Consider the following 27,272-nt stretch of genomic DNA (forward strand, 5'->3'; position numbering starts at 1 on the left):
ACGCAGGGAGCCGGGCAGACGCAGACCGCAGCCGATGTCCTGAAACAACAACATGAGGACGTCTGCAAAACAAGCACCTATTATTCATTCCTGTGTACTTGATGATTTATTTAGTGTTAGATTTACATATTTTATATACCGGGCTAAAAATAGGAGTCTACACGAAGTGTGTTTCTGATCGGCGGTAAAACATTTAGTAGGAACCGCAGAATGTTCCCCTAATATAAGATGTATTATTTGGATGAGTTGAATGGACAGACATGAGAATATACTTGCCAATCAAAGATGTTAGACTACTTGAGTTGGATTGATCCAGTGTTCATCGCCCCTTTCTACTCCGTCCCAGGTGGGGCCCTCACTACCAGGGGACCGGGGGAACACGGTGCAGGTCCTGGGGACCGGTCTTCAGAAGCCCGTCGAAACAAGCAGCGCCGTATCCAAACACAAGGCCATTATCACCAGCAGGAAGGTAAACATACTGTATTTATCATTTGGCATTCATAATGCTGACCTATTTGAGCCGTCACAGCTGTGAAATATAGCCATATTAATTACATTCTTCAAGAAATAAGCTTATGAGAATAAACCATTTTGTTTGATGCATTTGAGGAAATAAATATATTTTTATTAATTTCAGTTGAACCAACTACACATGCTTAACCCATCACATCCATAACCAATTACAATAATTGTGTAGCTTTTTCTCTGATTGCTTGGTGTGTATGATTAGAGGGCTGTTGTCATCCGTTGTAATCTCCTGCTGGAATCAGCCCAGCTAAAACATTCAGAGTGGCCTCGGTGGCTTTCTGTATAGCGCTAGCTTTGCATCCTAGCGGATCTAGGACGGCCTGCCCCGTCCCCTGGTGGTGCACTGTGGGAGCTGACGTCTCCCGAGACCAGACGCCTTCTTTCTCCTTCTCGCGGTGACTTCTGTACAGCCGGAGCACCGCCAGGTCCCCCGGGTCGCCTGAGTTCTCCCCAAGGACCCTGGCTGGCTGCAGCAGAGCCTGGGCGAAGGCGTGGACCACCAGCTGCTCCATGCCGACCAGGCCCAGGCCTTGTTGAGTCAGACCCACCGCCAGGGCCAGCTCTGCAACCCCGGCCCCCGCCACCAGCCTGGGCTCGGCCAAGAGGGAGCGGTACACTCTCAGGCAGGCCTGCACCGCACCCTGGGCGCTGACCAGCAGGGAGGCGTCTGGGCTGCGGAGGGTGAGCCTAACCCCGGGGCGGGCACTGCCGTCCTTGGGCTCTTCTACCACCGCGCTGGCCTGAAGAGGCAGACGGAGCCCGGGGAGGGCAGAGGAGGCGTGGCTGTGCCTCAGTGTTGGGCTCGCCTTCCCGGGAGACGGAGCGTCTAGCGAGGTCGAGGAGGGTTTCTGACGGGCGGCCTGGGATGGATTCCCCCTAGGTCTGTTTATCTGCTCCTTGAAGTGGGCCGAGTGGGCTGACGTGATGTGCTTGTGCATGGTGGGCTCATTAGAGAGGCCGTGTATCGTCTGCTCCGTCTCGGTGCCGGCGTGCATATTGATGGACAGTGGGTTCCTGCGGGCAGCCTCTAATCTGGTTGCATCTCCGAGTCTCTCTTGTTGCGTCGTGTACTCGCTCCACACCACGCCATTATCTCGGGCCGAGTCGCAGACGGCTTCCCATATCTCCACTCCCAGATCCACCCAGTCATCAAACACCTCGGTTTCGACGTCTTCGTCATCCTCTTCCTCCCCCTCCCTGCCTTTCACAAGCGTTGTCTTCTTTTTTTCCAGCTGTGATGGAGTGTCCTCTTCTCCTTGACCGGTGCTATCTTTATCGTATTTGTTTTTCTTATTGCTATGGGTTGCTCTATCCGTTGCCGGCTTCTCTTCCTCTCCTCTGGGCTCCGTGGTCGGTTCTCTGTCCGTCTCTGCGGTTTGCGTCTCCTGACTCACTTCCTCCCCCATCTTGTCTATTTCGTCCTCCACGTCCGGATGCTCCTCACCTCCGAACTCTGTGTAGTCATCTCGTCCGGCTCTCTCCTCCTCCTCCTCCTCCTCCTCCTCCTTCCCGACCGCCTCATCACGTGAGTCATCCAGCACCGTGCAGACTCTCAGAGTACTCGGGTCAAAGGTCACGCCTTCCCACACTTCCCCGCGCTCTCCCGAGGTGACGGGGGTCCAGCCGTACACGCAGCAGCGGGCGGCCGCGACCCCCAACGCCACGTCGAACCCCGGCTGCCAGGCGGACAGGAAGGGCCCGAGGGCGGCCCCGACCTGCAGCTCGTCTCTGGGCTCCCCGAGCCGTCCGCAGACCCCCTGCTGCTCCAGCAGAGCCAGGGCCCTGCCACAGCCCAGGCGGTACCCGGCCCGGATCTCCGCCCCCTCCACCCCCAGGGCCAGCAGGTCTCTGGCCTGCGTGAGGAGGGAGGCGGTGAGGAGGAGCAGCAGGCCCGCCCCGTCGCCGTGCGCCGCGGCTTGCTCGGCGGCGGCCGACGCTACGACGAGAGCTTGGGGGTTCCCGGGGCTCAGGGGAGGCAAGACAGGGGCCGTGTCGGTGCCGCTAACTGGGTAGCAGCGGAAGAGGAGGGTCTTGGGCAGGCCGAAGCAGGGGCGCAGGCGGGGGGCTAGATCCACACACGCCGCCAGGGCCTGGGTTACGTCAGGCTGTGTCTTCAGGGGTCTTGGGCAGAGGGGGATCACCGGCAGAACAGGGGTGTCTTTGGGTGGGCTGTGGTCCATGGTATATCTGGAAGAACAAGAAACAAGGCCAAAGATTTTTTTTTTATTTCTATTAAGCATTAAGCATCTTCATTCACTGGGTCATAGAGAGTCTAGTCCTGGGGAGTGAGCTGGTTGTGCATTACAGAGGGCAGCCAGCCCCTAGCTTGTGTTTCTTTGGTTCTGAAAGGCCTGTCAAGGGGAACGCAATGGGGATGAGGGGTTAGCATAACATGACAGATACAGAGGTCCGGGCCAGCGAAACCCATCTCCCGAGGGCGGGCCCTGCTTTACTGGAACCTATTATCATGTCCCTCTTTCCGACTAAGTTGTAACCTCATCACGGACTGATGAAATCCACTTTGCCCTCCCCCCGCTTTGACCCCTCCCCCGCCGCCGCTGAGGACTTGAATGCTGGAATTGTCTTTTTTCTCTTTCGACGAGTTTTGCCCTGAAGAGAACAAGCTTTTGACATTAACATTGTAAGAGAGCAGAGGGGATACGGGGGGGGGGGGGGGGTCCTGTAATCTAGAAGTGAGGCTTGAAACAACAATTTTTGACACGTCCATGACTTTTGACAGGAGTGAAGTGGAAATACATGGATGGGGAAAGAAAACACCAAAAGAGGGCAGATATTGTGTGTCTGTGACTCGCCGAGACAGGACAAAATAAACAGTTTACTGTAGCAAACAGCTCTTAGCACGCCCAACATCTCGGCTCTCATTATGTAAACTGTTTACCGCGAGGCGTTTGGAGCACCTAGTGGTTCCTGCGTCTTTGGTAGTTTTATTTTTGTGTCAGGTCTTTTTCAGACTTTTTGTGTCACGTGACAACAGTTAGTCTTCAAAAAGACCTGACACGAAATAAAACAAATATAACCTTGTAACAGCGTCTGGTGCTTCTTGTCTGGCCCAGAACAATGTGCATTTGGAGTGTGATTATCGAGGGCCCCTGAAGCTCTGAAGGAAGCACGAAAGGAAGGCAAAAAATAATGGAGAATGAGCGAGTAGCTCCGGCCTCATTTTGTGGGTACGGGCGGACCCATTTGGGCCGGCGAAGGGGCCGCCTGTCGTCTTCCTTTGGACGGTCATTTTTTCCTAATTGGGTTGAACAAATAATTGGTCTTCTTGCCTCATTTTGGCGCGTTAACACTGTTTACTGACAGCGGCTGAGACGGCAAGGGAGGCATCTGGATGCAAACTACGGAGGACTGCGGATGGGTGATCTTATTATGTCTCTCTAACTCTCTCTCTCAGTCCTCTGGTCAGCTCTCATAATAGATACCCTTGCGGATCTCGGCAAACAAACAAGACGAGAAACAAATACTTCAAGGAAAGTAAAGCAAACTTTCCCTTCCCTCTTGAGTCACGGGGTGCAATCCCACGTAAGACCGCCGCCACTAAAGCGCCCCCTTTATGCAGTTCGTGTGCATAAAGGGGGACACATGTCCGTGTGCTCTCATTGCTTCCAGGGATCTGACTCCTTGCTGTGAGTCCCTCACATGTTCCTTTTTAAAAACGGTCATTGCTCAGTGGCCCTGGCCGGGCCCAGCTGACCCAGATATGAGTGACATTTGACGGGGAGAGGAAGAGCGGTGCTCAGGGGTGGTGGGGAAGGGTCGACCGTTCGGGACAAGGTTTGAAGTAGTTTTTTCTTACTTTCTTCATTTAGTTCATTCCATCTTTCTCCTTCTCTCTTCATTGTTATTATAACTTTTTCAATTTCTTGTTAAATTTTTTCTCAGTCTCACTAAGTTCCCTCTCTCTCTCCGACTCTCTCTCTCCCTCTCTCTGTTGTTCCTCCTTTGGTGAAGGGCAGACAGTGTTAGAGGGTAACTGCCGTCTGCTGTAATAGAGAGAAAGAACGAGAGAGCGAGGGCAATCGAGAGGGAGCAAGGGCAAAAGAGAGGGAGACAGGGAGAGAAAGCGATAAAGAGAAACAGAGAGGGCAAAAAAGAGGGAGGGAGATCCAGAGAGAGAAAGAGAGTCCTTAATGATGCCCGGCCTAGAGGTCACTGGCCAAAAAACACCAACATCGCTCTTCTCTCCCCAGCCCCTCATACGTAGCACTGTCAAGACCGCGCCACTCCTCGTCCTCCGACCAAACACAACACAACACACACTCACAGGCACAAACACACACACACACAAACACCCCTATGAGGCAATAGCAGGAGTTGGCGCTCCTCCGTCTTCCCCGGATCCACGGGCCGGGTGACTAAGACGTATGGGCGGGTGCGGGAGGGCTCACTCGCGTGTCACACCCGTCACGTCTAATGAGGTCAAAAGGCCATCAAATATTTACGAGTGCACATTCCACAGCATATAGTGTGTTGAGGGAGGGCTGCTTCTCCCGGCCCGGCTCCGGGAGGCGCGCAGCCTATGAATTAATCACAAGTGTTTCTGGCTGCAGTTAAATAGCCCAATAAAAGCAATAAAGAGTGCAGGGCTTGATTTGGCTTTCGCTTTATTGCGGTGAACGGTTTTGCCGATTTGATACAGTGTGTGAGTGCGTGCGTGCGCGCGCAGGCGTGTGTGCGATTGTGTGTGTACGTCTGAGGTTGTGCACAAGTGTGTGCATGCTTTCCTTCTGTGTGCTTCGGTCTGTATTTGTGTTAGTGTTTGTGTGTGTGTGTGTGTGTGTGTGCGGTGTGTGTGTGTGCGGTGTGAGTATGTGTGTATTAACTAATCATGTCAATAAGCTACCGTGAGAGGGAAGAGTAGCTGTTGGACCTCCGAGTAGAGAGCCTTTGAAGTCTAAGGAGATAAGCGTGTCTGTGTGTGAGACAGGATGAGGCAGAGAGAGAGAGAGAGAGAGAGAGAGAGAGAGAGAGAGGGAGAACGAAGGGGAACGAGAGCAAGCGGAGTGTGCCAGAGCTGGATATATCCAGACACCAGAATCCAACATGCAGGTAGGACAATGTTCAGGACTTGTAGCACCCCGCCCCCCCGTCCTCGGCCAAAACCCAGGAATCCATTTAGAGCCAACTGTAACAGGAACACCTCTCTCTGCAGTATGAAGGGGGTTCCAGACACCCACTATCTATGACCCTCCGTGTGTTGGTCCAATTCTCTTGTTTGAATATGTCATTATATCTGTTTGGTATCCTACTATTTAGACATTTAACGCTTAGTATTAATACAAAGCGCCTCACAGTGATTTTTAAGAGACATGTCATTAAGGGGCCAGTGAACTCACTGTTTCAGATGGAATGCTCACACAGATTTAAAAGAGGCATTTTGGGCAGTGTTTAAGGAAAGAAGGGGGAGTGTTATCGCCATGGTTACGACCCACGCCAACCTTTTAATACCTTTTTTAGTGCTGTCGTTGTGTCACTGTTATGAGCGTTATAATAGGCAATGTTGTGTATGAAATCCTCCACACACCGTAGCGTTATAGTATAGGATTCCGGGAAGCCTCACTCAGACGCGGCCATTCAACCCATCGCTGCTCAGACGGAGCTTCGCCAGCCAGGCACACCGTAGCGTGTTACTCTATGTGTCGGGGAAGCCTAACACTCGGAGGCGGGTATTAAATAAATCCCTGCTCAGACAGAGCTACCCCATCCACACACACCGTGGCGTTGTGCAATAAGCGTCCGAAAAGGTCCACTTTCTCGTGGAAACTGCAGTCAATCACTGCCAAGACAGAGCTCCACACATCCACACAGACCACGCCACCGGTGCCCCTCAGCCGAGACCCCGGCGAGCCACGGGAAAGGCACTCAGATGTCCCCTGAAACGTTCACACCGCTTTTCTCTCTAAATTTGGGACTGATTTCAACAGTGATAAAAGGGCATAGATTACTATGTTGTGATCATATAAAACAAATTACTACGTTTCGAACCAAAAAATAAGTGGTTTTGGGTTCACTGGCTCTTTAAAGGGATACGGCGAGCCATCTGTAAATTGGCTGTCTGAATCTTGGTTTGCTTGACTTACCCAGATTCAGACGAGTTGTTTAACTACAAATTCATCATTCGGCGTCCAGAAGGGAAGCTCTTTGGGTTAGCATTTGCTTTGCGTCAGCTACATCCTTTTTTTTTTTGCAGAGTTACAATAGCCTAGCTCGTATACAAGTAAAGGGAATACACTTTTAATTACTTAGAAAAGATTTCCAATGTGTTCTGAACAGTTGCTTATTCACAGTGCCAGTCAAAGTCCAACAAGATGGTAGTTTGTCCATAAACACACTGCACTATTTCCATCGATGGGATTATTAGGCTGCATGTGATGCGCTGCTGACAGTTAACCCTCCGCATCGACTAGTCGATACCAAGCCAGAAGCAGCTGATACTATAATTGGTTGCCTAATAATCTCAGTACAGGAAATGGCGCAGAATTATGTGTGTGTTTGTAGACAAAATACTAACTTGTTGTGTTGTTACCGGTTTTGATTGAGCAAATATTCAGGAATGACATCTTGCCTTGTCCCTTGAGGGGAGGCAGATAGGGATGAGGTCTGCCTACAGGTTAGACTCCTGTCATTGGGGATCGAACCAAGTACCTTTCAGGCTGGGAGCCGAACACCCTAAGGAATAAACCATCCTGCCCCGACATCACTGGAATAATGCCATCGAGAGGCGGAGAGGTAAATAAAAACACTGAAGGTGGTGGGAGGTATGCAGGACACATAGGCAGAGCTAAAAGGAGCTGTGAAATATGTGACAGGAGATAAAGGCAGCGCCGGGGAACCGGGGCTAGCTTTTCCCAGTTTTGCAGGCTGTGCACGGCCGAGCACGGCTACTCGGGTTCAAGAGAGCGCTGTTTGTCAATATTATCTCTCGGAAGGCTCTCATCCCTGCTCCCCCGTCTACCTCTCCTCCTCCTCCTCCTCCTCCTCCTCCTCCTCCTCACCTCCTCTTCCTTCTTGCCACCACCCCAGATTGTCTTCTATTGTTCATCTTCAACTCTGGCTAGGGTAACACTTGTGCGGTTGACCAGGCTATCATCAGGCTAACTGCATGTGACATGCAGCGCGGCATGCCATCAGCATGGCTGCAGCCATTCAGGGCCCACCCAGCAACACCCCCCCCCCCATCTCTGCGCCCGTGCTGAGGGAGACCACCAACTGTCAGTGTCTGTTACACTCACTCACAAGACAAATGGTATCGGGCTGCTCAGTGCCTCTGTGCCCCCCCCCCTACCCCCCCCCCCCCCCCCCTGCCCCTGCTGTGACATCGGCAGCAGCATCAGCACCACCCTGGCACTGGCCCATCCAACATTCATACGGCGCGAGCTGCAAGGGAAAGGGCAGGCAAAAGAGCACTCCCCTCGAGGCCCCACAATGCAGTGCAACACATCTGCCCTGTCACCCCCGTCCGCCTCGGGTTCTCACCGCGGCCCTACTAGGCCTCCCTGTATGTGTTGGTGTGTGTGTGTGTGTGTGTGTGTGTGAGAGTATGTGGTGGGTTTATGTCTAAATTATTCAACATTAGGTTATGATTTAAAAAGAGACTCTCTTCACCCACTAAACTTGAGGAGAGGGAGGTAGGTGAGAGAGAAGGGAGGTAGGTGAGAGATATGGGAGACTTGTGAGAGAGAAGGTGATGATGTTTAATTCAAAGCCAGCCCCCAAACATTGCATGTAATGCTGCAGGTCACAATGATTACCCCATCCCAGGAGACTTCTTTAAATGGAGTGAGTGTGTCTGTCCGTCCGTGTGTGTGTGTGTGTGTGCAAGTGTGTATGTAGTGCAGGACTAACTGAAAGATGCTGAGAGGGGTAGAGGGAGAGAAAGAGAGAGAAGAGTTTGGGGGAAGGGGAGGGGGGGGGGGGGGAGTGAGAGAAAGAGTGGGACACGAGGAGGGAGACAGGTAGAGAAGGAGAGAGGCACTGACAATAATAAGAGAGCAATAGGTAGATGTGGACGAACAAGAGGTTTGGGGGAGAGAGAGAGAGGGTTCTGGGGGAGAGAGAGGGGTTTTAGGGGAGAGAGGGGGAGAAGTGGGAGAGAGAGAGAGGGGTCTGGGGGAGAGAGAGTGTTTTAGGGGAGAGAGGGGGAGAGGTGGGAGGGAGAGAGCGGTTTGGGTGGAGAGAGAGGAAGATGTTTGGCAAGGGGTGGGAGAGACGTTGAGGATCTCAACACCCACTGTACTATTTCTGTTTGCTGCGTGGATAATTCGAAGCAAACCTCAACGAAGGTGGGAAACGGGGGAGGATGAGGTGAGGGAGGAGTGTGGTGGTTGGAGGAGGGGTGTACAGGGAGGAGGAACAGGCGTATCGGAGGAGAAGGATGAGGCAGGCAGGGGAAAAGTACTGAGTTGAGGAAAGGGCGAGAGTGAGACGGAGGAGGATAAGATGGAGGCGAGAGGCACGGGGATGAGGGATGGAGACGGAGCGCTGCGTAGGGAGACAGTGATGAAGTGCAAGAGAGAGGGAGAGGGGAGAGAGAGAAGGGGAGAGGGAGCAAGGGAAGGTGTAGAGAGAGGAGAGGGAGAGGAGAGAGAGAAGGAGAGGGAGCAAGGGAAGGTGTAGAGAGAGGAGAGGAAGAGAGGTAGAGGAGAGAGAGAAGGAGAGGGAGCAAGGGAAGGTGTAGAGAGGAGAGGAAGAGAGGTAGAGGAGAGAGAAGGAGAGGGAGAGGGAGCAAGGGAAGGTGTAGAGAGAGGAGAGGGAGAGAAGAGAGAGCGCGAGAGGGTGGAATAATGGATGAGGACAATAGAAGTACATTGGGGCAGGTGTGAGAGTGTGTGTGTGTGTGAGTGACAACGAGCAGTGAGACATCAGATCAGAAGTGCAGGATGACTTAAGGTTATTTATAGTTTTATATATAGTGTATCCAGTGATGTTGAGGCAGGTAGGTGACATGAGCTGACAAAATCCACCATATTAATTTAACTTCTTTACCTCTTGACTTTCTACATTAACTTTCAGATTGAAGAACAGTTTCTACTGGAAGGTCCTAACTATAGGAAATGCTCCAAAATACTGTGAGTTATAATATCCAAGGTATTATTAGAATTGAAAATTATTTTAAAAAAAAAATCCTGCATTTTTCTTCTACCAATGCCTACCCATGAAACCCCAACCACAGTGTTACTCAAACCACCGTTTTTAATTTACACCGTTAGAAACAAATGTTAAAAGGCTTGTAACTTGTCTACCTGTACACACACACACACACACACACACACACACACACACACACACACACACACACACACACACACACACACACACACACACACACACACACACACACACACACACACACACACACACACAATATCTCTCTCGCTCTCTCTTTTTCTCTGAAACACACACACACACAAAATCTCTCTCTTTCTCTCTCACACACACACACACACACACACACACACACACACACACACACACACACACACACACACACACACACACACACACACACACACACATCCACCCACCAATTTTCCCTCTCCATTTCCTTCCTCTCTGCGGGCCCCTGAAGAAGGCTGTCATTGTAAGTGGCCCCTCTGCCAGGCAGGATAAACTACCTGTCACGGCGACATCTTTTTGTGAAATTCATATCAGAGGCAAAACAACATGGAGGAGGTGCTAGGGGTCACTGGGCTCTTTAAATTATTCATTCCCCTCCCCCCCTCTCCTCTCCATCTCCACTCAACCGCCTGTCGCACACTTTTGTAGCGCTGCCGCATCGCAACAAGGACAACTCTCAGGCAAACTGTGTCCTCAGTTTGGCCGTTTGAGAGAGTGTGAAGTAAAGATACTGTTTGGAAGACAGTCTGTTTTGAAGGGTTTCCCACTGACTTTGTTTCTTTGGGGCAAAATGTGTATGTGTGTGCGTAGATTCTCAACCTCAGGGTGCATGTGTCATGCATGTGTCATGCATGTGCAAAGTCATGGCGTAATGAAATCTTAACATGGGCGTCCTCTAAGGGTCTGGACGTCTAGCTTGCATAATTTATCATCTGTCTCCGGGGGCTGCTTGGCCTTCCGACATCGCAATCCCATGGGCCGCGCGGCTCTCTCTCCTCGCTCCCCATTCGCTGTAGAGCTCCGGTTGCACGTGGGTGTTGATTTGTGTCTTGTCTTCTACTAGCATTATTTTAATATTCAGCAGACACTTTCATTCAAAGAGACTTAGAAGTAAAGTCAGTTGGTCGCCAGGGGCTAGGGGTTCGAACCAAGAACCTTTCGGCTGAGGGTCAATGACCCTAACCACTGGAGCATTTTAATTGTTGTGTCTTTCACTTTGACAGAGAGGGCTGTTGGAACTGGGAGCAAAGGACAATGGACTTCTCCGGCTTCTCTCTGTCCCTGGCGTCTCCCAGGACCCTCCCGGGACCCTCGTCCTGTCTGGGGTGTTGCAAGAGGACAGGCCAGCTGGAGGACTGGGAGGAGCTCATCCACGCGTCATTCGTCATCCTGATGAAGAACAACGCTACACCGATCCTGCTGCTTTTGAGTATGCCTTTATGACAAACTGTAGCGTCACACTTATGCTCTCAAATTAAAGGAAATGCACAGTTAGTGCGGTTCCATTAACTGGTCTGGAGTGAAGAAACGCGAAAGACGATCGGTTCACACCTACATATTAATGCTGCCAGACATCTTTTCACGCATTATGGGGAAATCACCCTGTAAGTTAAAGGTCGATTTCAGACCTTAATCTGGTGAATTGTCCATTTCCATCAACCTCTTCTACCGCGAAACATACACAATATGTTGGAGGGAACACGGCTAATGTTTGTCTATGCCTCAATCTATCATCCCTTTGCGCACAGACCAGGACATTGTGATGCACGACACGCGACCGCGCCAAGCTACAACTGACATGTCATATTGACGCCACTGGAGTCTCTCGCTCGAAGAGGCTGACATGCCTCTGACAATGTCACCCGTTGAACATGAATGGAAATAATACTTCGTCAGACATGAGCGTGGTTGACACGCGCATGCAAACAAATCTTGACGGGGAGCGATGCCAACGTCCAATGCCTCTCACTCTTCCCTAGCTGTCGTCGTTGGCATCAACATAAACCCCCACACCCACGCACAAACACACACACACAGATTGTCAACTCTAAACATGAGGGTGAATGAGAACACAACAACAAACTAGCTGATGGGCTCAAAAGCGGTTCTACTTCCAAACAGCAGAAGGAGCATCAGCAACAAAAGGGGATTCATCACTTAAGAACCCAACTAAACTAACACACTCACAATCGACACTCAGGTCGTCTATATCAGCTAAACAATGGGGGACAGTATGTGTGTGTATGTCTATGTACTAACACAATTTGTCTCTGCACCTGTCAATATTGGGGTCGGCTCGATCTCAGTCCTGGGGGACGGACCCTCTGGGGAAGACCGATGGATCGGCCCGGAGTTTTATTGATGGACGCAGTTGCTTAATGCTAATGGTTGTAATGAATCAGATGTCACTAATACTGGTTAGGGTGGAGTTCGGATCCTTTTAATCTCTCACCACTGTAGGGGATCGACGAGGGGGGTGAACCCGGCCCCCTGCGACCCCTGACACCGGGCTGACTACCGCTGCACCAGAACGTGGCGTGACCGCTTACCTTCGTGTTATAGCTTCATGATCCTCATTATCATGGTAATCATAATAATAATAATTGTCAGACATATTGCTTTGCAAGTCGTTTTTATGTCATTAGTTGGATCACTCAAATGGGAGATAAATATATGACTACGGAAAGATGTATACTCGACAAAAAAAATATTTTTCGCTGTATAGATCAAAATGTTTACGTGTTGTTTTTGTTTAATACTGTTCAAATGCTAAACAACTCCTGCTATTCTTGCCTTGAAAAAAGAAGGTTGTACAGTGCAGACGAAACGTTGGTTATTTATGCATCATTAAAAATGTGAAAAGGGGCCGTCTTGGCTTGCATTAAGATTTGGGTATTTAAAGGCAGATTTAAAGGGCAGCAGTAGCATAAAGATACAGGATTTAGGGGTAAGGGAGAAACCTCAGTCGAACCATTAAGCTCTCAAAAACTTTGCTAACAAACTCCACGAAGAGGAAAGAACTGCCTCTAACATTCAGCAAATGAATTATTAAGAACAAAAATGAAGGAAAAAAAAAAAAAAGCTGCTTCTTGCCATTAATCTGAAAAAAAGAAGAATAAGTGTATGTGCGTCTGTAATGTTTTATTAAAACTTTGCCTATTTCAGTCTCAATCCAGTCCGATTCAAAAGGGCACTTTAGTGCTCTGCCGGGTGTGCACGTTTACGCGCACTATACGCACACAAATGCAGGGAATAAATGCAAAAAAAGTCAAACGAAAGATGGGATGTGCTGTATCATCATAGGGGGTAAAAGTGCAAATGTGTACTACAGCTCTCCTGCCGTTCCTCTGCATCATACAGGCCGATAGACAGACGTTAACCAGGAGAATTGAGATGTAGGATCCCCCAGGATTAAAGTTCTGGTTTGTCCCGTACTCAATCCACAGTATCGCTCTGCTTGGTAAGAGGCACTGCACAAATTATATTGTGTGTGTGTGTGTGTGTGTGTGTGTGTGTGTGTGTGTGTGTGTGTGTGTGTGTGTGTGTGTGTGTGTGTGTGTGTGTGTGTGTGTGTGTGTGTGTGTGTGTGTGTGTGTGTGTGTGTGTCCACGTGCCTTTCTCTATCTCTGACTAAACTTGCTTCCATCAGTGACCTCACTTCAGTTGGGCCTCATATTGTCTGGGGATGGGGAGCTGTGCAATGGCTACACATGACTTGTAAGGGGCCTCCTGTAAGTACATAAATCCTGGTTCATTTAGATTGCCCGCTCCCTACTGACTCACCTTCACTAACAATTCTAGCTCAAACCATACACAGTCCAAAATAAATAAAAAAATAAAAAAATGCAAGTACGTTCCCAGCTGTGCCTGACAAAATTCGGATAAATTGACGGACAATTTCTTTTTTTTAACTGCCAGAGTGGTTCCATTAGCAGTAAGGAAAAACATTTTGCATCTAAAGCTGAAGTGGATTTATTGTAATCCGTCAAATTTTTGGTTTAATAGCGTTAGCTTTGGATTTGTAAATGTTATACTTCATTCTGTGCTTTAATAAGTGTGATCTCTATAATGTATATATAATGTAGGTTATAATAATGTATGGATTGAATTTCATGCTTATACTGGAGTAAATGCTCATGTTTTCCATTAGCTTTTTCTCTCAGACAATATTTTATTAGCTTGATTTACTAATGTTACCCATGTTACTTCTGTGCAATAATATTCTGGGCTGTAATAACCACCATGGCAGATAGACTACGTTTTCCATAGAGGACAGCTCTAGCCTTACCAAGCATCTTTACACGCTTTAACTTTAACCCTTGCAGATTCTTTAAGAATAGTTATAGGGGAACAAATAATGCAATCAATCAAATTCAAGCTTCTCTTTTTGTCATTTAATCTGTCAACCATTTAATCTGCCATACTTAGTGTTGAAAGAAGTGAAAAAGTTTATATTTTTGTCAAAGAAAAAGACCACAAGGCCATCCACAAGGCCACATATCTCCTCTGGCAAAGCCAGGCCACCATCTAGTTTGCTCAGATAATAACGTCAAAGCGGCATTCACTCTAAATGTGCATTTGGCACTCAATTCACCCCAACAGGGATTTAAGCAGGTGTAATGTTTAAGCTTTATTGATGAATAAAACATGATTTAAAGAGAAAAAAAGACCTTGAGTTGCTACTCCATTCTGCAATCTTTAGTCAGGAGGAGTTCAACTCCGGAGCACCTGGTTGACCAAAAATGTACATGGTGCAAAGAGGGTGCGAGAGAGAGAGAGAGAGAGGCAGGCAGGCAGGCAGACAGACAGACAGAGCTGTAGTGATAAGGGTACCTGTTTCAGCTTCTTGCGGGGTCAACTAGCAGCTGATAGGAACACCGGGGGGGAGGGGGCAGCCTGTCATTTTTCGCCTAGTTCTCCTTAAAAGCCTTGGGCGAGAGACAGATGTAAGAGGGGGTCGTGTAACATGAAACAACATAAATGTTTCAATGTGAGTGAGACCTGTGATCACACGCTGACATTTGAAAGGCTTTGCAATAACTCGGAAAAAAAAAGTTTTGTTTCATATTGTGAATTTGTATCGGCATCATTAAAAGGCCTACAGTAACGATGATGAAATAAATGCATGAAAGATATTTTAGTAAAAGACTGTTTAGGCCTATAGTTGAATTACAATAAACTTACAACATTTAACCCAAAGCCATAAGAAAACGAGGGCCAAACGATTGTAAGACAAAACCTTATCTCAAAGAGCTGGGCCTATGTTTTCTCAGGGTCAGGACCTAATCAATACCTATATAAGCAACTCATATTTATGTGCTTAAATTATTCATGTTAAATATTGATGTTATTTTAAAGAAACAATCTGAAAGTTATTATTACTTACCGTTAAGGTAATATATATGAAGGAGTGTTATGAGCTGACGTTATATGATGAGATAGACAGTTGGTCATCTCCAACGGTATATGGTCCATGCGCACAGTCTTGAACGTTAGAGCTATTGGTATTGTTTGTCAATTTCAGCACTATACATTTTTTACATGTTTGCCAGTGTTTTAATGTAGTTAGTCAACCGTAACCTGCACAATTTGTTTTTACTTATTACACATAAATAAATAAAAAGTGGGCCAGGGCGAACACAGCCAGGTTTGCCAGATTGTGCGGAAAATCGTACCCAATCTGGCAACACTGACTGTCACGCCTCGTCCCAACCCCCCCCCTCTCCCTTTACCCCGTTGTGTCGTTTCCATGGAGACGTGTCGTTTCCATGGCGACGTGTCCAGACGCGCGCTGCACAGTTCAACGCAGCGACAGAGGCGCGAGCTGCTGTGTTTATCATTTTAAAGTAAAGCTAACGACTTAATGACGACGCATTTAATTCACCGTCTACACTAAAGCCACACTATTTCTCCTCGTACGTTTTACTTAAGCGCCGTTGCTTTCGTGTCACGTTGAAAAAAAGTAAGCCCATACTTATAGTGTTTGATGTAAGGGCCTTGGACTGCCTGACGTTTTTAAAAGGTAAGTAACCTACTTAGAACTACCACGGAATGCTAACTAGTTAATAGCAGTATAGCTCAGGAAGGTAGTCACCTAGCAGCGTGACCGTTTAGGAGACACGCGAGGGAGGAATACCTACAGGAATAATTATGTGAGGAACTAAGGCGAAAGAAGTGTTTTATCACATTTTTGGAAAAACAACCCACTAAAGAGTTTGGCAGAAATACGTTACCGACTCGAAGAAAGACTGCCCAGTCAGACCTTGTCACTTCAAGAAGCACGTAGTCCATCTGCAAGGAGCACAATGTGTCTTGCAGGGTAAATTAATGTTCTACATCAATGTCTATATATATATATATATATATATATATATATATATATATATACATACACATACATAGGCCTACCCCCGCACATTTTAGTCCGAGTTTGAAATGTGCAGGTTTGCCCCATGCTTTACTTTTGTCCTTTTTTCATTTATCCCCTCTCCCTCCCCTCTTTTTTTTTTAACCAATAACCCGTCGTTCTATTTTTTGTATTGCTCACTGCCCTGAGAAAGTTACGAGTTGGGTGGAAAACTGAATCAAAGTTTCAATAAAGACTGGGTGCGCTGTGGGGCCTGACAAGTGAGGTGGCTGGAGCAGAACAGGACGGGAGCAGACTGAGAGCAAGAAAGAGGAGACAGATCGGTTTTCGGGAGAAAGATAAATAGTTCATGAAAGCGTTGACTTTGTACGTTTTATTACTTGTGTTTTGCCGACGTTCCACCTGCCTGCCAGCGGTTCTCTCCTCAAAATAGTTCCGTGTTCACTTCCCACGGACACCTGCAGCTGGTCGATGCCCCCACCATTAGAAATGCCTGCTGTGGAAATGGAAATAGTGAATTTGTCATGATGAGCTCAGTTGCTCTTGGTCTCCGCCGAAAGCGAACACTTATTTATCTGGGTTATTGGCTTGGGTACATTTGGTGTTTTAATCTATTGGTATATCAAACTGCATTTTCTAAGGTTACCAATAGTTTATTCTCAACAAGAGTTTATTATTTACGATAGGCCTGTTTTATGCATAGGGCTACCTTGGAAGGCTTCAGAAAACACCCCATTAAAAACAGGAAAAAAATCTAAATGTTTAAGCACAAAATCGCATGTGAATTATGTGAAACGCATGCCAATGTTCCTCAAAATCTTTTACATTTAAAATTATACACTTTAAAGTTTACTCTGCAAGATGATACATGTGCAAATATGCAGTCATTCTTTTCCTCACAAAACTATTGTTTGCACTCCCCTAGGAATAACCCATCGTTAAAAAACCCATCTGTGACCCTGTTCTTTGAAGAGCGTCTAGGAGAGAGCAGTGAGCGGTGAGTCCAGCTCCATGGCAGACGATGTGCCCCAGTCCCCTATGCTGCAGGGGGGCTCCGCCGGCAGCAGTGGGAGGCCAAAGCGAAGCGGTTCCACCAAGAGTCGGAGGGCCAGGGAGGCCAAAGCTGCCCTCCAGCCTGAAGACCTGCCTGGGGACCAGCAAGACAAACAGCCCGGAGGTAAATCTAGTTCGGGATGCAGACACGTCGTCTGGCCTGCTCTATGTATTGGTGGCGTGTACGTGTATATACCAGTGTGCACCCCCTGCATATTACGTATAATATAATAAAACACAGCATATTTTCTGGTTGTTTACGCAGAATGCGTTTCAACTGAAATACGTTGTGTTGTGTGTGTGGTTTAATAGCAGCCGGTTTAAGGTTTCTATTTAGTCTAGGGAAGGGAGTGTTTAGAAATGTGATGTATGGAAAATGTATTTTCCATTGGCTATAAACACAATGCTAATGATTCTTGGTTGGATTTTCTCTTCACCAAATTAACTGACAAGACTAGAATACCATCATGTTGTATGGGCATCTGCACACAAAAAAGGCCTAATTCCGTAATTAAATGACTACTGTTAGAAGTTTACACAAATCATCACGTCATTTCCCCCTCCCATCTTCAACACAATAATACAGTGCTTGGCAGATTTTTATCAACCCTGAACTCCAAACCAGTGTCAGAAGTAATGACTGTGCTCAAAATGACACAAAGAGGAGAGAATAGCGGATAGATAATTCCCACAATCTGAACCAGATGGAATCATGAAAACTGGTGTCCCTGAGTGTGTCACGTGCATTGTCATGCCTCTTTGGGAATTTGATGGTGTGCGTGTGCGTGCATAGTTATGTGTGTGTGTCTGCGATTCATCACAGGGGATGCTGATGTTGGAAGCAGTGTGGGGATCTTGACGGAGGAGGAACCTGAGGACCTGTACGCCATTAACCTGGTAAAGCCATCAGCCCCCTTAATGGCCACCTTGTCATCGGTGACAAATTGAAAGTTGGGATTTCAGTTCACCCCCAAAAAACAGGGGCACTCAGCTACGGGAGCAGCTAGATTTACACTTTATCCACATCCCAGATGGACGACAAAGCAGAGTAGAATACCATCATGCCGTTAGTGAACATCTATTTCCGTACCTTTTCCTTGCAGTGTAGCGAGAGAGGGACAGAGAGAGAGAGAGAGAGAGAGAGAGAGAAAGAAAGAGAGAGAGAGAGGGGGAAAGTGACTGACATGGGGAAATCAAAGTATGAGAAACAAGAATTCCTAGAGATCCAAAACAAGACAACCCCTACCCATCATCACCAACCACCCCACTCACCACCATGACAACCTCCTTCATAAACCCAGCAGTTTTAATAACCTTTGAGAACTCCTTCTACCCCCCTGACACTGCTGATAGAAAATAGGATTGGAACAATGCCTAGTGTGCCAGATGTGTGGAAATATGGAGATCAGCTGGTGATTGGTGGTGTGTGCTCAGTGAACCTGCACAGTAACTGTCTCCTCATCAATTAAATTAATATAATTAATTACCACTTGCTACCTTGCAATAGAGTGCTAGTATTTACATGCGATGACCCAAACCACTCCCAAACCCCCGTCCCCCCTTGCAATATTTATAAATACATCTTGCGTGTGTGTGTGTGCGTGTGTATGTGTGTGTCTCCCACTGATGAAACAGGTGCCAGGCGTAGGCGGTGAATGTACACACAGACCCACACACACACACATACACACACTCTCACAAGCAGACACACAAGCACACACTTTGCCGTACCCGGCAGTTAGCATTATTCAACAAGACAGGTCCCTGTATAATCTGCATAGCGATATAATTTGGCTAATATTAGAGCACCTGCTCCGGCGGCAGAGCATTGAAAGTCAGGGAAATAGTGCAGAGGTTCGGTGTGTTAGTGAGGTAGTGTGTGTGTGTATGTGCGATTTGTGATTGAATCTCCCCCCGCGGGGCGTCAGCGATTTCGAATCAGAGACACCATCACTTTAATTGAAGGATACGGGTCACGGGTTGTAATTGCACTGATGTCCAGCGCCATCTCAGCAGGAGGGTGGGGGGCGATGGCTTAGGGGGCACGCAGCAGCGAGTCCCCTCCCCCTCTTGACACACTGAATAACCACCTTTTCCTTTCTTCCCCTCATACAGAGAAGGTTGTTCATATGCCGGGTTGCCCTCTCCGACGTGACCTGGGACTCGTGGTCGGAGGACAATGAGCTGGCACTGGACCGCTTCATAGAAGGAGCCTCCATCCCTTTAATGGTGGTATATCTGGACCCCATGACCGGGTTGAGGGTGGAGAACGGCATGCCCTCACAGGTACACATGACCCATTTGACAGTCCTCAGACCCTATCAAATGTGTGGTGGGGTAAATTAGTAGCTGTGTGTTGCGTGCTCAATGCCTTGTTATCGTTTATATTTGGTCATAGTTTAACAAGATGTAAAAAATAAACATATTGGTTCTTGGTAAAGGTCAGGCAGGGGTGTGGCACATGATGTGTCCCTGGATGTAGGTGTGCTAGGCTCGTTACCTAGTTACCCTTCTCCTCCAGGAGAGAAGGGCAAGGATCTCTTTGTTGTGAGGTCTCTGTATGCAGGCTTGTCCACCGAGCTCTCCAGCAGCCAGAGTACAGCCATCATCCTGACTAATAGAAATGTCAGCAACGGTAATAAAATGCCGCACTGTCCATTCTCCTCAGAGCCCCGGAGATGTGAAGCAGAGATTTGCTACAGGGGCCTTGTCAAAAGACTCCTCCACACACTCACACGTGCGCTTACATAGGAAAACACATACACACTCGCACGCAAACGTGTGCTAAGATTCAAACATTACACACACACATACACGCACACATTCACACATAGCACACATAGCACACATAGCACACACTCAGACATGCAGCACTGTGCCATATTACAACTGATAAGAGCTTTTGTAGATTGCGGTAATGACGGCTCCCGAATACCAATTGAGCTGCATCTAAAGAGACCCAGAGGAATTAATAAAAATGTCTGCCACTTCATGGCTGCGGTGGGTTCCTGTTATCAAAAGAGCATAAAAGAGAATCACAAAATGCAGCGTTTTAATTGTTAGTATTTCTGGATTCCTCTATACACATGCCTCGGAAATTCACATCTGTGTGGTTTTCCTTTCACCTTGTTGTTCCGCTTATCTGAACCATTCTTTCACAATTTTCATTAATTTCCGCTCACTTTCTTTCACAATTCCCACTGTACCCATTCTTCCCCTGCTTATCCCATTCCATCGTCTTCATCATCTGTTTCTCTCACTCTCTTTCTCTCTATCCCACTCCCTCTCTTCCTCTCACGCTGTCGCTCTTATTCCCTCTATGTTTCCCCCTCACCTACTTTATCTCACTTTGTCTAACTCTCTCTCTCTTTCTCTCTCTCTCTATGTCTCCACCTCTGTCTCTCTACCAGGCGGTGGATCAACTGGCCTACTTCATCCGCTCATCAGAGGCACCCATCATGCCGGAGACCTTCGAGACGGTCGTGCACTGTGGCACCTTGCGCTGCGGCAGCGGAGGGGGCGGAGCCACAGAGGGCCTGCTGAGGCTATTGAACGGCGTGCATGCTCCCCTGGTGGCCCTCAGCACCGTCTTGCCTAAGAACATCAAGAACATCTACAGCGCCAACATGCACCGCTTCCTCTCCGGCCTTACAGGTAGCCATCCGCCTCCTGGGAGAGGGGAGGACAGGGTCGGGCAGAGCCGGGTACGAGGGCTGGTTCAATGCCAGAGGGTGGTTACCGGAAGAGGTGGCTGGGACCGGGTTGGGGGCTGGGGCGTAGAGGGATGTACTCTGTGGATGTACTCGTCGGGGTTGGGAGAAGAGGTCAGGGTTCCCATTTGAGTACCTGTTTGGTTGATGAAAATGCTATTCTTTTGCCTGATTTACATATTTGATGCACTAGTACGCTAGAAACTAGCAAAGCACATGTGTTTCCAACCAAATATGGTGTGTTGGCAACACAGACAGATTTCCTACCACATCAAACATCGGGCGACATTTCATCCATTCTGCATGGATTTTGATGTCGCTCATTTGTTGTGGCAACTGTTGGAGGGCAAAACAAGAGAAGTGCATTAGGTAATGCTGGCTGATCCAACGAGGTGCCGAGGTGGTTTTCCTCACATGACTTCCTGTTCCTGGAAGGCCCTGTGTTTCCCAGCTGCAGGGTGGGGGTTTGGGAGAACAGCTCTGCTTTGTATCAATTCCACTAAAGCAGAAGAACAAGACAGACAAAACAGCCGGCATGGATCAAACTATTTTTCCCCTTGAAAGGAGAAGGCGCATCACAACAATTAAGGTTACGGTGAACTGCATTCCAACATAATGTCATTTTGACAGTCAGCCATTGATCTGCTTCTTCTTGGCGCGGAACAACGAGGGCTTTGAGGGATTCGCACCATGTTTTCCTTTCATGGTGCAGCCGCGGGGAGACTTTAGCCGTTGCTCAGCGAGGAGAAGCTACAGGCTGCTGCCAGGGCCTAGCTAAACACAGAGAGGCGCAGCGGTAATCATACAGTGTATTGGTGCGTTGTGATGGTTCAATTCTCATGCTAATTGCGCCAATCAGCGCATGAAACGCCACTTTGTTTCTTTCTTCATACAAACAGACATACAAACACATTCCGAAAGAGACACACACAGACACATACATTCACGCAAACAGACGTGCACGGGCAGTATACACTTGAGCCCCTACAATTACGAGCCTCCTCTACCTGACTTTACTCTGCGTTTCCCCTGAACAATCAGAAACACGATTAGATAATCCCAACTGAAATCCTTTTCATTCCTGCACAACCCCCCGTGGAATCTCATATTCTGATATCGTTTTCAGTAAATACATCCACCAATCTCAGCACATTTTAGGCCTCAAAATGCCCCCCCCCCCCCCCGCTGGCATTTGAGTTAGCAATCCCGTTCTCAGTCTACTAAACTTTTGCCTAAAACTTTATATAGCAGTGTAGTCGTGGAACAGCAGATCTGTCGTTGATGTGCAACTGTGACACCGGGCTCACCACATAAATATACATTTCGATGTATATGTATTTATTTATGGGAGAAGGAGGGGAAGAACACTGAGTACTGACTTATACCCAGGTGGACAGAACCCCCTCACCTCACCCCAGCTCCCGGTAGCCAGTACCGCCTGATGAAAGGGGCTTGTTGTGGCTCCTGGCTCTTCTTCCATGTCTTCAATGTTTGCGTAGGTTTCACCAAAGGTCAGCCGGCTGGCCCTTAGAAAACACCATTGTAACCGCACACGCACACACAAACTCGCAATCCATAGAGGAAAATTCATCCGGAAAGTACCCAGACGAACGGCAGACATATCGGCTAAGAAAAATGACTAAAAGTGAACAACCCAGTAAAACAGGCAAAAAGTGTGCATACAATGACATGCAAACACACACAGAGGCTGCTCTTTTCTTTTATACATTCAGCAGCCTTCCGCTTACCTTGTGCCCTCGCCTCATTATTTATCTCTCTCTCGCTCTCTCTCACTCTCTCTCTCTTTCTCTCTCTCGGTCGCTGTGTTGTTTATGTCCTTTTCCAAAAGGCTAATGGGAGACTACACACGGCTCTCATTGATCGTCCTCCCTGTCGCCACAATCAGTGTACACAGACAGCTCAGGTCCTACACACTCACTCTCCCTCGGTCTCTCTCTATGTCTCTCTGCCCTTGTGTCCTTTGATCCGCTCCCTCCTTCATTAGGAGGCCCTGGCACTCTGGCGCTCTACTCCTGTGTTGTGTAAAGACCGCTGCTTCATTCACAGTCTCTGATATTCCAGCCCTCATGTCTGGGGGTCGGACGGGGGAGGTGGTTGCCTGGCACCCTTTGCGGCGCACACTCCACTCTGGAGTGGGTAAACTTATGCACCGCGACACAGCCCAACAGAAAGTGTGTCTGCGCGTGTGTGTGAGTGTGCGTGCGTTGTTCAAGCGTTCACTTTGCCCGGGAGGAGCGGTAAACACTTGTGATTTTCTCCGCTGTTTGTTTTTTTCCAATTTGGTAAATGGAACTCCATTTGATCTTGATACACACAGGGGATAAAGAGGTACACGGGTTTGATAACCGCAGGCTTTACGGCTGTTAAAACCAAGCACTTTGTCGGCTTTGTGAAACCTTAAGGAGTGTTGCGTTCTCCACTCGCTTACAGTTCATTGTCACTGGAGCCTTGTAGACATGAAATAACCTCAAAGAGATCTCTGTCTCCAAAGAAAGGCTCTATATATACAACTTTGCAGCGTCCTCGGTTTTACCTTGTCACTTATTTATATTTATTTAATTAAAAAACTCTTGCTGTTCAACACTTTAGTTTCTTGGCATACGGTTGCATTGTCTGAAACCCTGAAAGCAAATTGTAATTCCTGTACTTGAGTTCGTGCTAAGTGCACTCACGTAACGGTGTGTGTTGTTTTGACCAGACTCCCGGTTCAAGATGGCCGGGAACACTGTGCTCTACATCCCCATGGAGGCCCTGCAGCGCAGCCCAGAGGAGGCCAGCAAGGACAAGGAGCTAATACAGAGACTGGAGAGTAAGGAGGGCTGGGGGGCTCTGCGTGTGTGTGTGTGTGTGTGTGCGTGTGTGTGTGTGTGTGTGTGTGTGTGTTTGTGTGTGTGTTTATCTGTATGTGTGTGCAGATATCGCATCCTTCTCATTGTGTGAGTGTCTTTGTCTCTACGCCTCACCGTGGGGATTCTCTCTTCCTCTCTCTCTAGGAAAGGTCACTTGGACTTTATCTTTTTGATCTGCTCTCTCGCTTTATGGTCGAAAGCAAAACAAAACGGCCATTGAGGATCGCGGGGTGGTTTCCCTGGGCTCGGGCGCACACCGATAGGATTTAATGAGACGCTAGTGTGTCACCTCCCACCCCTCTCCTCCATCACCCGTCCCTCTGCCTCTGCCTTTGACCCATCGGTGCACAGGAAAACACACACACACACACACACACGCACACACACACACACACTCACACACACACACACACACACACACACACACACACACACACACACACACACACACACACACACACACACACACACACACACACACACACAACATACAACACATACAAACACCTGCACATACATAAAAGACACAAACACATCAATGTAAACCCTTTATCAACGGGCACACAAAGCAGGCACATACATGCACACCCGCACATTCAAACAAATAAGTGAACATCCACACACATGCTTTCTCACAAACACATACACACGCACATACACACACACACATATCGACCTCAAAGATTTTTGCCTTCCGTAGATACTCACTTTATCTATAACCTTTTCCTCACTTCCTCTTCTCTCTTCTACTGCTGCTGCACCACTTACACCAGGCCATACCCTAACTTGCCCTCTCCTCACCCCTGTCACTTTCTGTATCCTTCAGATTGCCAACAAATAAAAACAACAACACCACATTTATTTCCTTCAACTTTCTTTACTACCATATCTCCTCGAAAATACTCATTCATCGATCCGACCTTGCTCTCGCCAACCATTCCTCCCCCTATTTGACTCATTAGGAAACATGTGTCGTGACATGGTTCTGTGTCGTGCAGACAGTCTGCCAGTCTAATACCAACCTTGGTACCTTGGAATCTTTATTATGTGAAGATGATGTGTTGTACAATTGTGTTGAACTACAAAATGCTTGAATTCTTCAATGTCGACCAGACTTAGTGACTGTAGGTGGCCAATGACATACAGACCCATACCTACAGCCACTGGACCTAAAGCAGCGGCTCCCAACCTTAGACTTTCCTTGCATCATTCACTTGTCATCATGACCTTTTGAGGACCACCTCAGTCTGCAACACTGCTTGTGCTCTCCGTGGGTTTCATTAGCAAATACAAATGAACACAAAGCATAAATGGAAAACATTACAATGGAATACATATGATGGAATGCACAATGTGTTTGAAATAACAAGCCAGTACTATATTTTCATTATTAATAATATCTTGAATTATTATCAAGTTCTTGTTTTATATTAATTGTCTCTATTATGACCAAAAATCTCCCTGAGCACCTGTATTATTCATGCGTACCGCCATCAGTGGTACGTGCAACACAGGTCGAGAAGCACTGACCTGGAGGATGTAATGCAACCCCGAGGATCTATGGCCTCAACCTTCCCCCCCCCCCCCCCCCGTGTGTTCCAGTCGTGCTGATCCACTGGACCCGTCAGTTCAACGACGTCCTGGGCGCCCAGCACCTGGTGGAGATGGGCGACAGCGCCGGCCCCCTGGAGGAGATCACCTTCTGGAGCAGCCGCTGTGCCGACCTGACAGGCATCAGCCTGCAGCTGCAGAAGCCCGGCGTCAGACACATCCAGAGTATTCTGCGGCTGTCCAAGTCCTCCTACCTGCAGCCCTTCTCCAAGTTGGCCCAGGAGATCCAGGTAGGACACATCTTCATGGGATGAGCTACTTCTTTATCGGTCCGACAGAAAATAGGAAAACAGAAAAATGTGTCTATTGAGAATATTAGACTAGTAGAAATGTAGATGCAAATAGAACTGATTGTCGACATAATTATATATATCCCAACCTCTCTAGGGGGGCGAGGTGTCCGAATGGGTGGGTCCCAGTCCAAGGGTTCTGGGTTTGATTCCCAATGTCCACATGCGTACCTGTAGGCGTCCTTGAACGAGATGCCCTAAACCTTCCCTGCTCCTTTATGACATTTGTCTACCAAGTCACTACAGTCGCTTTGAATAAAAATGTTGACAAAATAATGACATTGTAAAATTGCTACTAACGAACATGAGGGATGTGGGATGATGGTTCTTCCCTCTACAATATCTTTTTACAAACATCTGTTAATGGTACTCGGCAAGTTGACTTTTGCCGGCGATCTAAACAGACACGGTTTAAAGAAGTGAATAATGTGAGTTCCCCTCTGGACTTCACCTGATGTTTGATTAAACGTAAAGTAGACGCAGTTGTCAAATGTTAACATTTAAAAGACTTTTCATGGTGCAAAAAAGGCTTCCCTTTTCTTACCAAGTCACGGGAATGAGCTTAATGTCTGTTCGATCATACTTGTCTTTCCCCCCCTATGTAACGGATACGGGTGGCCACATAAATCCACGTTTGAATCCTTGTTTGACTGCAAGAATTCCACCAAACGATGTTCACTCTATTGAGTTTATTAGTTCCAGACTTGTAGGAATTCAACTTCTTTTTAAAGAAACCTAAAAACGGAGGACGTATACATGGTTGTCAGTTATCCACATGTATTCACAATTAGCCCTGAGAAATCAGGCTCCAAACTAGATCCCTAATTTATAAACAAGAGCGGTGTGAGCTTCAATCCCCCACCGTTCCCTCTGCCAGAGCAAATAGCCTCCACAGTGCCCTCAACGCCCACAGATTTAGCTGCATTGCAGGTGGTGCAGCGTACAAAAAAATCCCCACTCTCATTTCCTACATGGCCAGATCCATTCCCACCACCCAGCACTGCATATGTGAGGTGAAGGCAGCGTCTCACATGGAGGACAGAGGTCGGACTGCACAGCTCGGGCCAAGCCTGTTTCATTGGCTGCCGCAGAGGCAACCGCACCCGGGGCCCTCAGTGATGAATTATAGGCTCGCAGAGAACACAAGAGGGGGGGGAGGAACCATGGAGTCCAATTCACTGCACTTTACAACCCCCGGAGTTGGTCAGTGAGCCAGACCATCCATTCAACACCACGCGGGGCCAGTTGTAGCCAACCACACCTGCTCAACTGCAACCAGGAAGTTAGCTACTGCATGACTGATGACGCCGGCTGCCACTGAACACACACACACACACACACACATAGAGACATGCACATACAGACACAAACACACACACACACACACACACACACACACACACACACACACACACACACACACACACACACACACACACACACACACACACACACACACACACACACACACACACACACACACCCACACATCCACTCAAACCCTTGCCTTAGTGAATACAGTATAGCAAAGCCAAAGTGGTGATTTGGCGGGGATAGAATATGTGAGTGAAGGTGAACGGGTGCGTTTGTTGCGGTAGCGGGGGCATTGAGCCTCACCATCTCCATACCAGAAACTCTCTATTCCAGTGAGCTCCTCGGAGTGGGGGCCATATATCATTTAAAGCCAAGAGGCAGGGGGCATATA

At 48.0% G+C, this 27,272-nt stretch overlaps 1 protein-coding gene across 1 annotated transcript in view; it reads left to right on the forward strand.

Annotated features, from left to right (window-relative positions):
- Window positions 1-27,272, forward strand: part of dnah2 (dynein, axonemal, heavy chain 2) — a 228,338-nt gene that overhangs the window by 8,957 nt on the left and 192,109 nt on the right. Inside the window, exons 5-12 of the mRNA XM_056576101.1 lie at window positions 347-469; window positions 10,890-11,095; window positions 17,006-17,210; window positions 17,910-17,983; window positions 19,202-19,372; window positions 20,497-20,740; window positions 23,516-23,626; window positions 25,269-25,507. Of these exons, the coding sequence (XP_056432076.1) occupies window positions 17,045-17,210; window positions 17,910-17,983; window positions 19,202-19,372; window positions 20,497-20,740; window positions 23,516-23,626; window positions 25,269-25,507 (1,005 nt within the window). The 5' untranslated portion in view covers window positions 347-469; window positions 10,890-11,095; window positions 17,006-17,044. The remainder of the gene's footprint in view (window positions 1-346; window positions 470-10,889; window positions 11,096-17,005; window positions 17,211-17,909; window positions 17,984-19,201; window positions 19,373-20,496; window positions 20,741-23,515; window positions 23,627-25,268; window positions 25,508-27,272) is intronic.

This window comes from Gadus chalcogrammus, chromosome 17, assembly GCF_026213295.1.
Source record: "Gadus chalcogrammus isolate NIFS_2021 chromosome 17, NIFS_Gcha_1.0, whole genome shotgun sequence".
In the NCBI taxonomy this organism is placed as follows: domain Eukaryota; kingdom Metazoa; phylum Chordata; class Actinopteri; order Gadiformes; family Gadidae; genus Gadus; species Gadus chalcogrammus.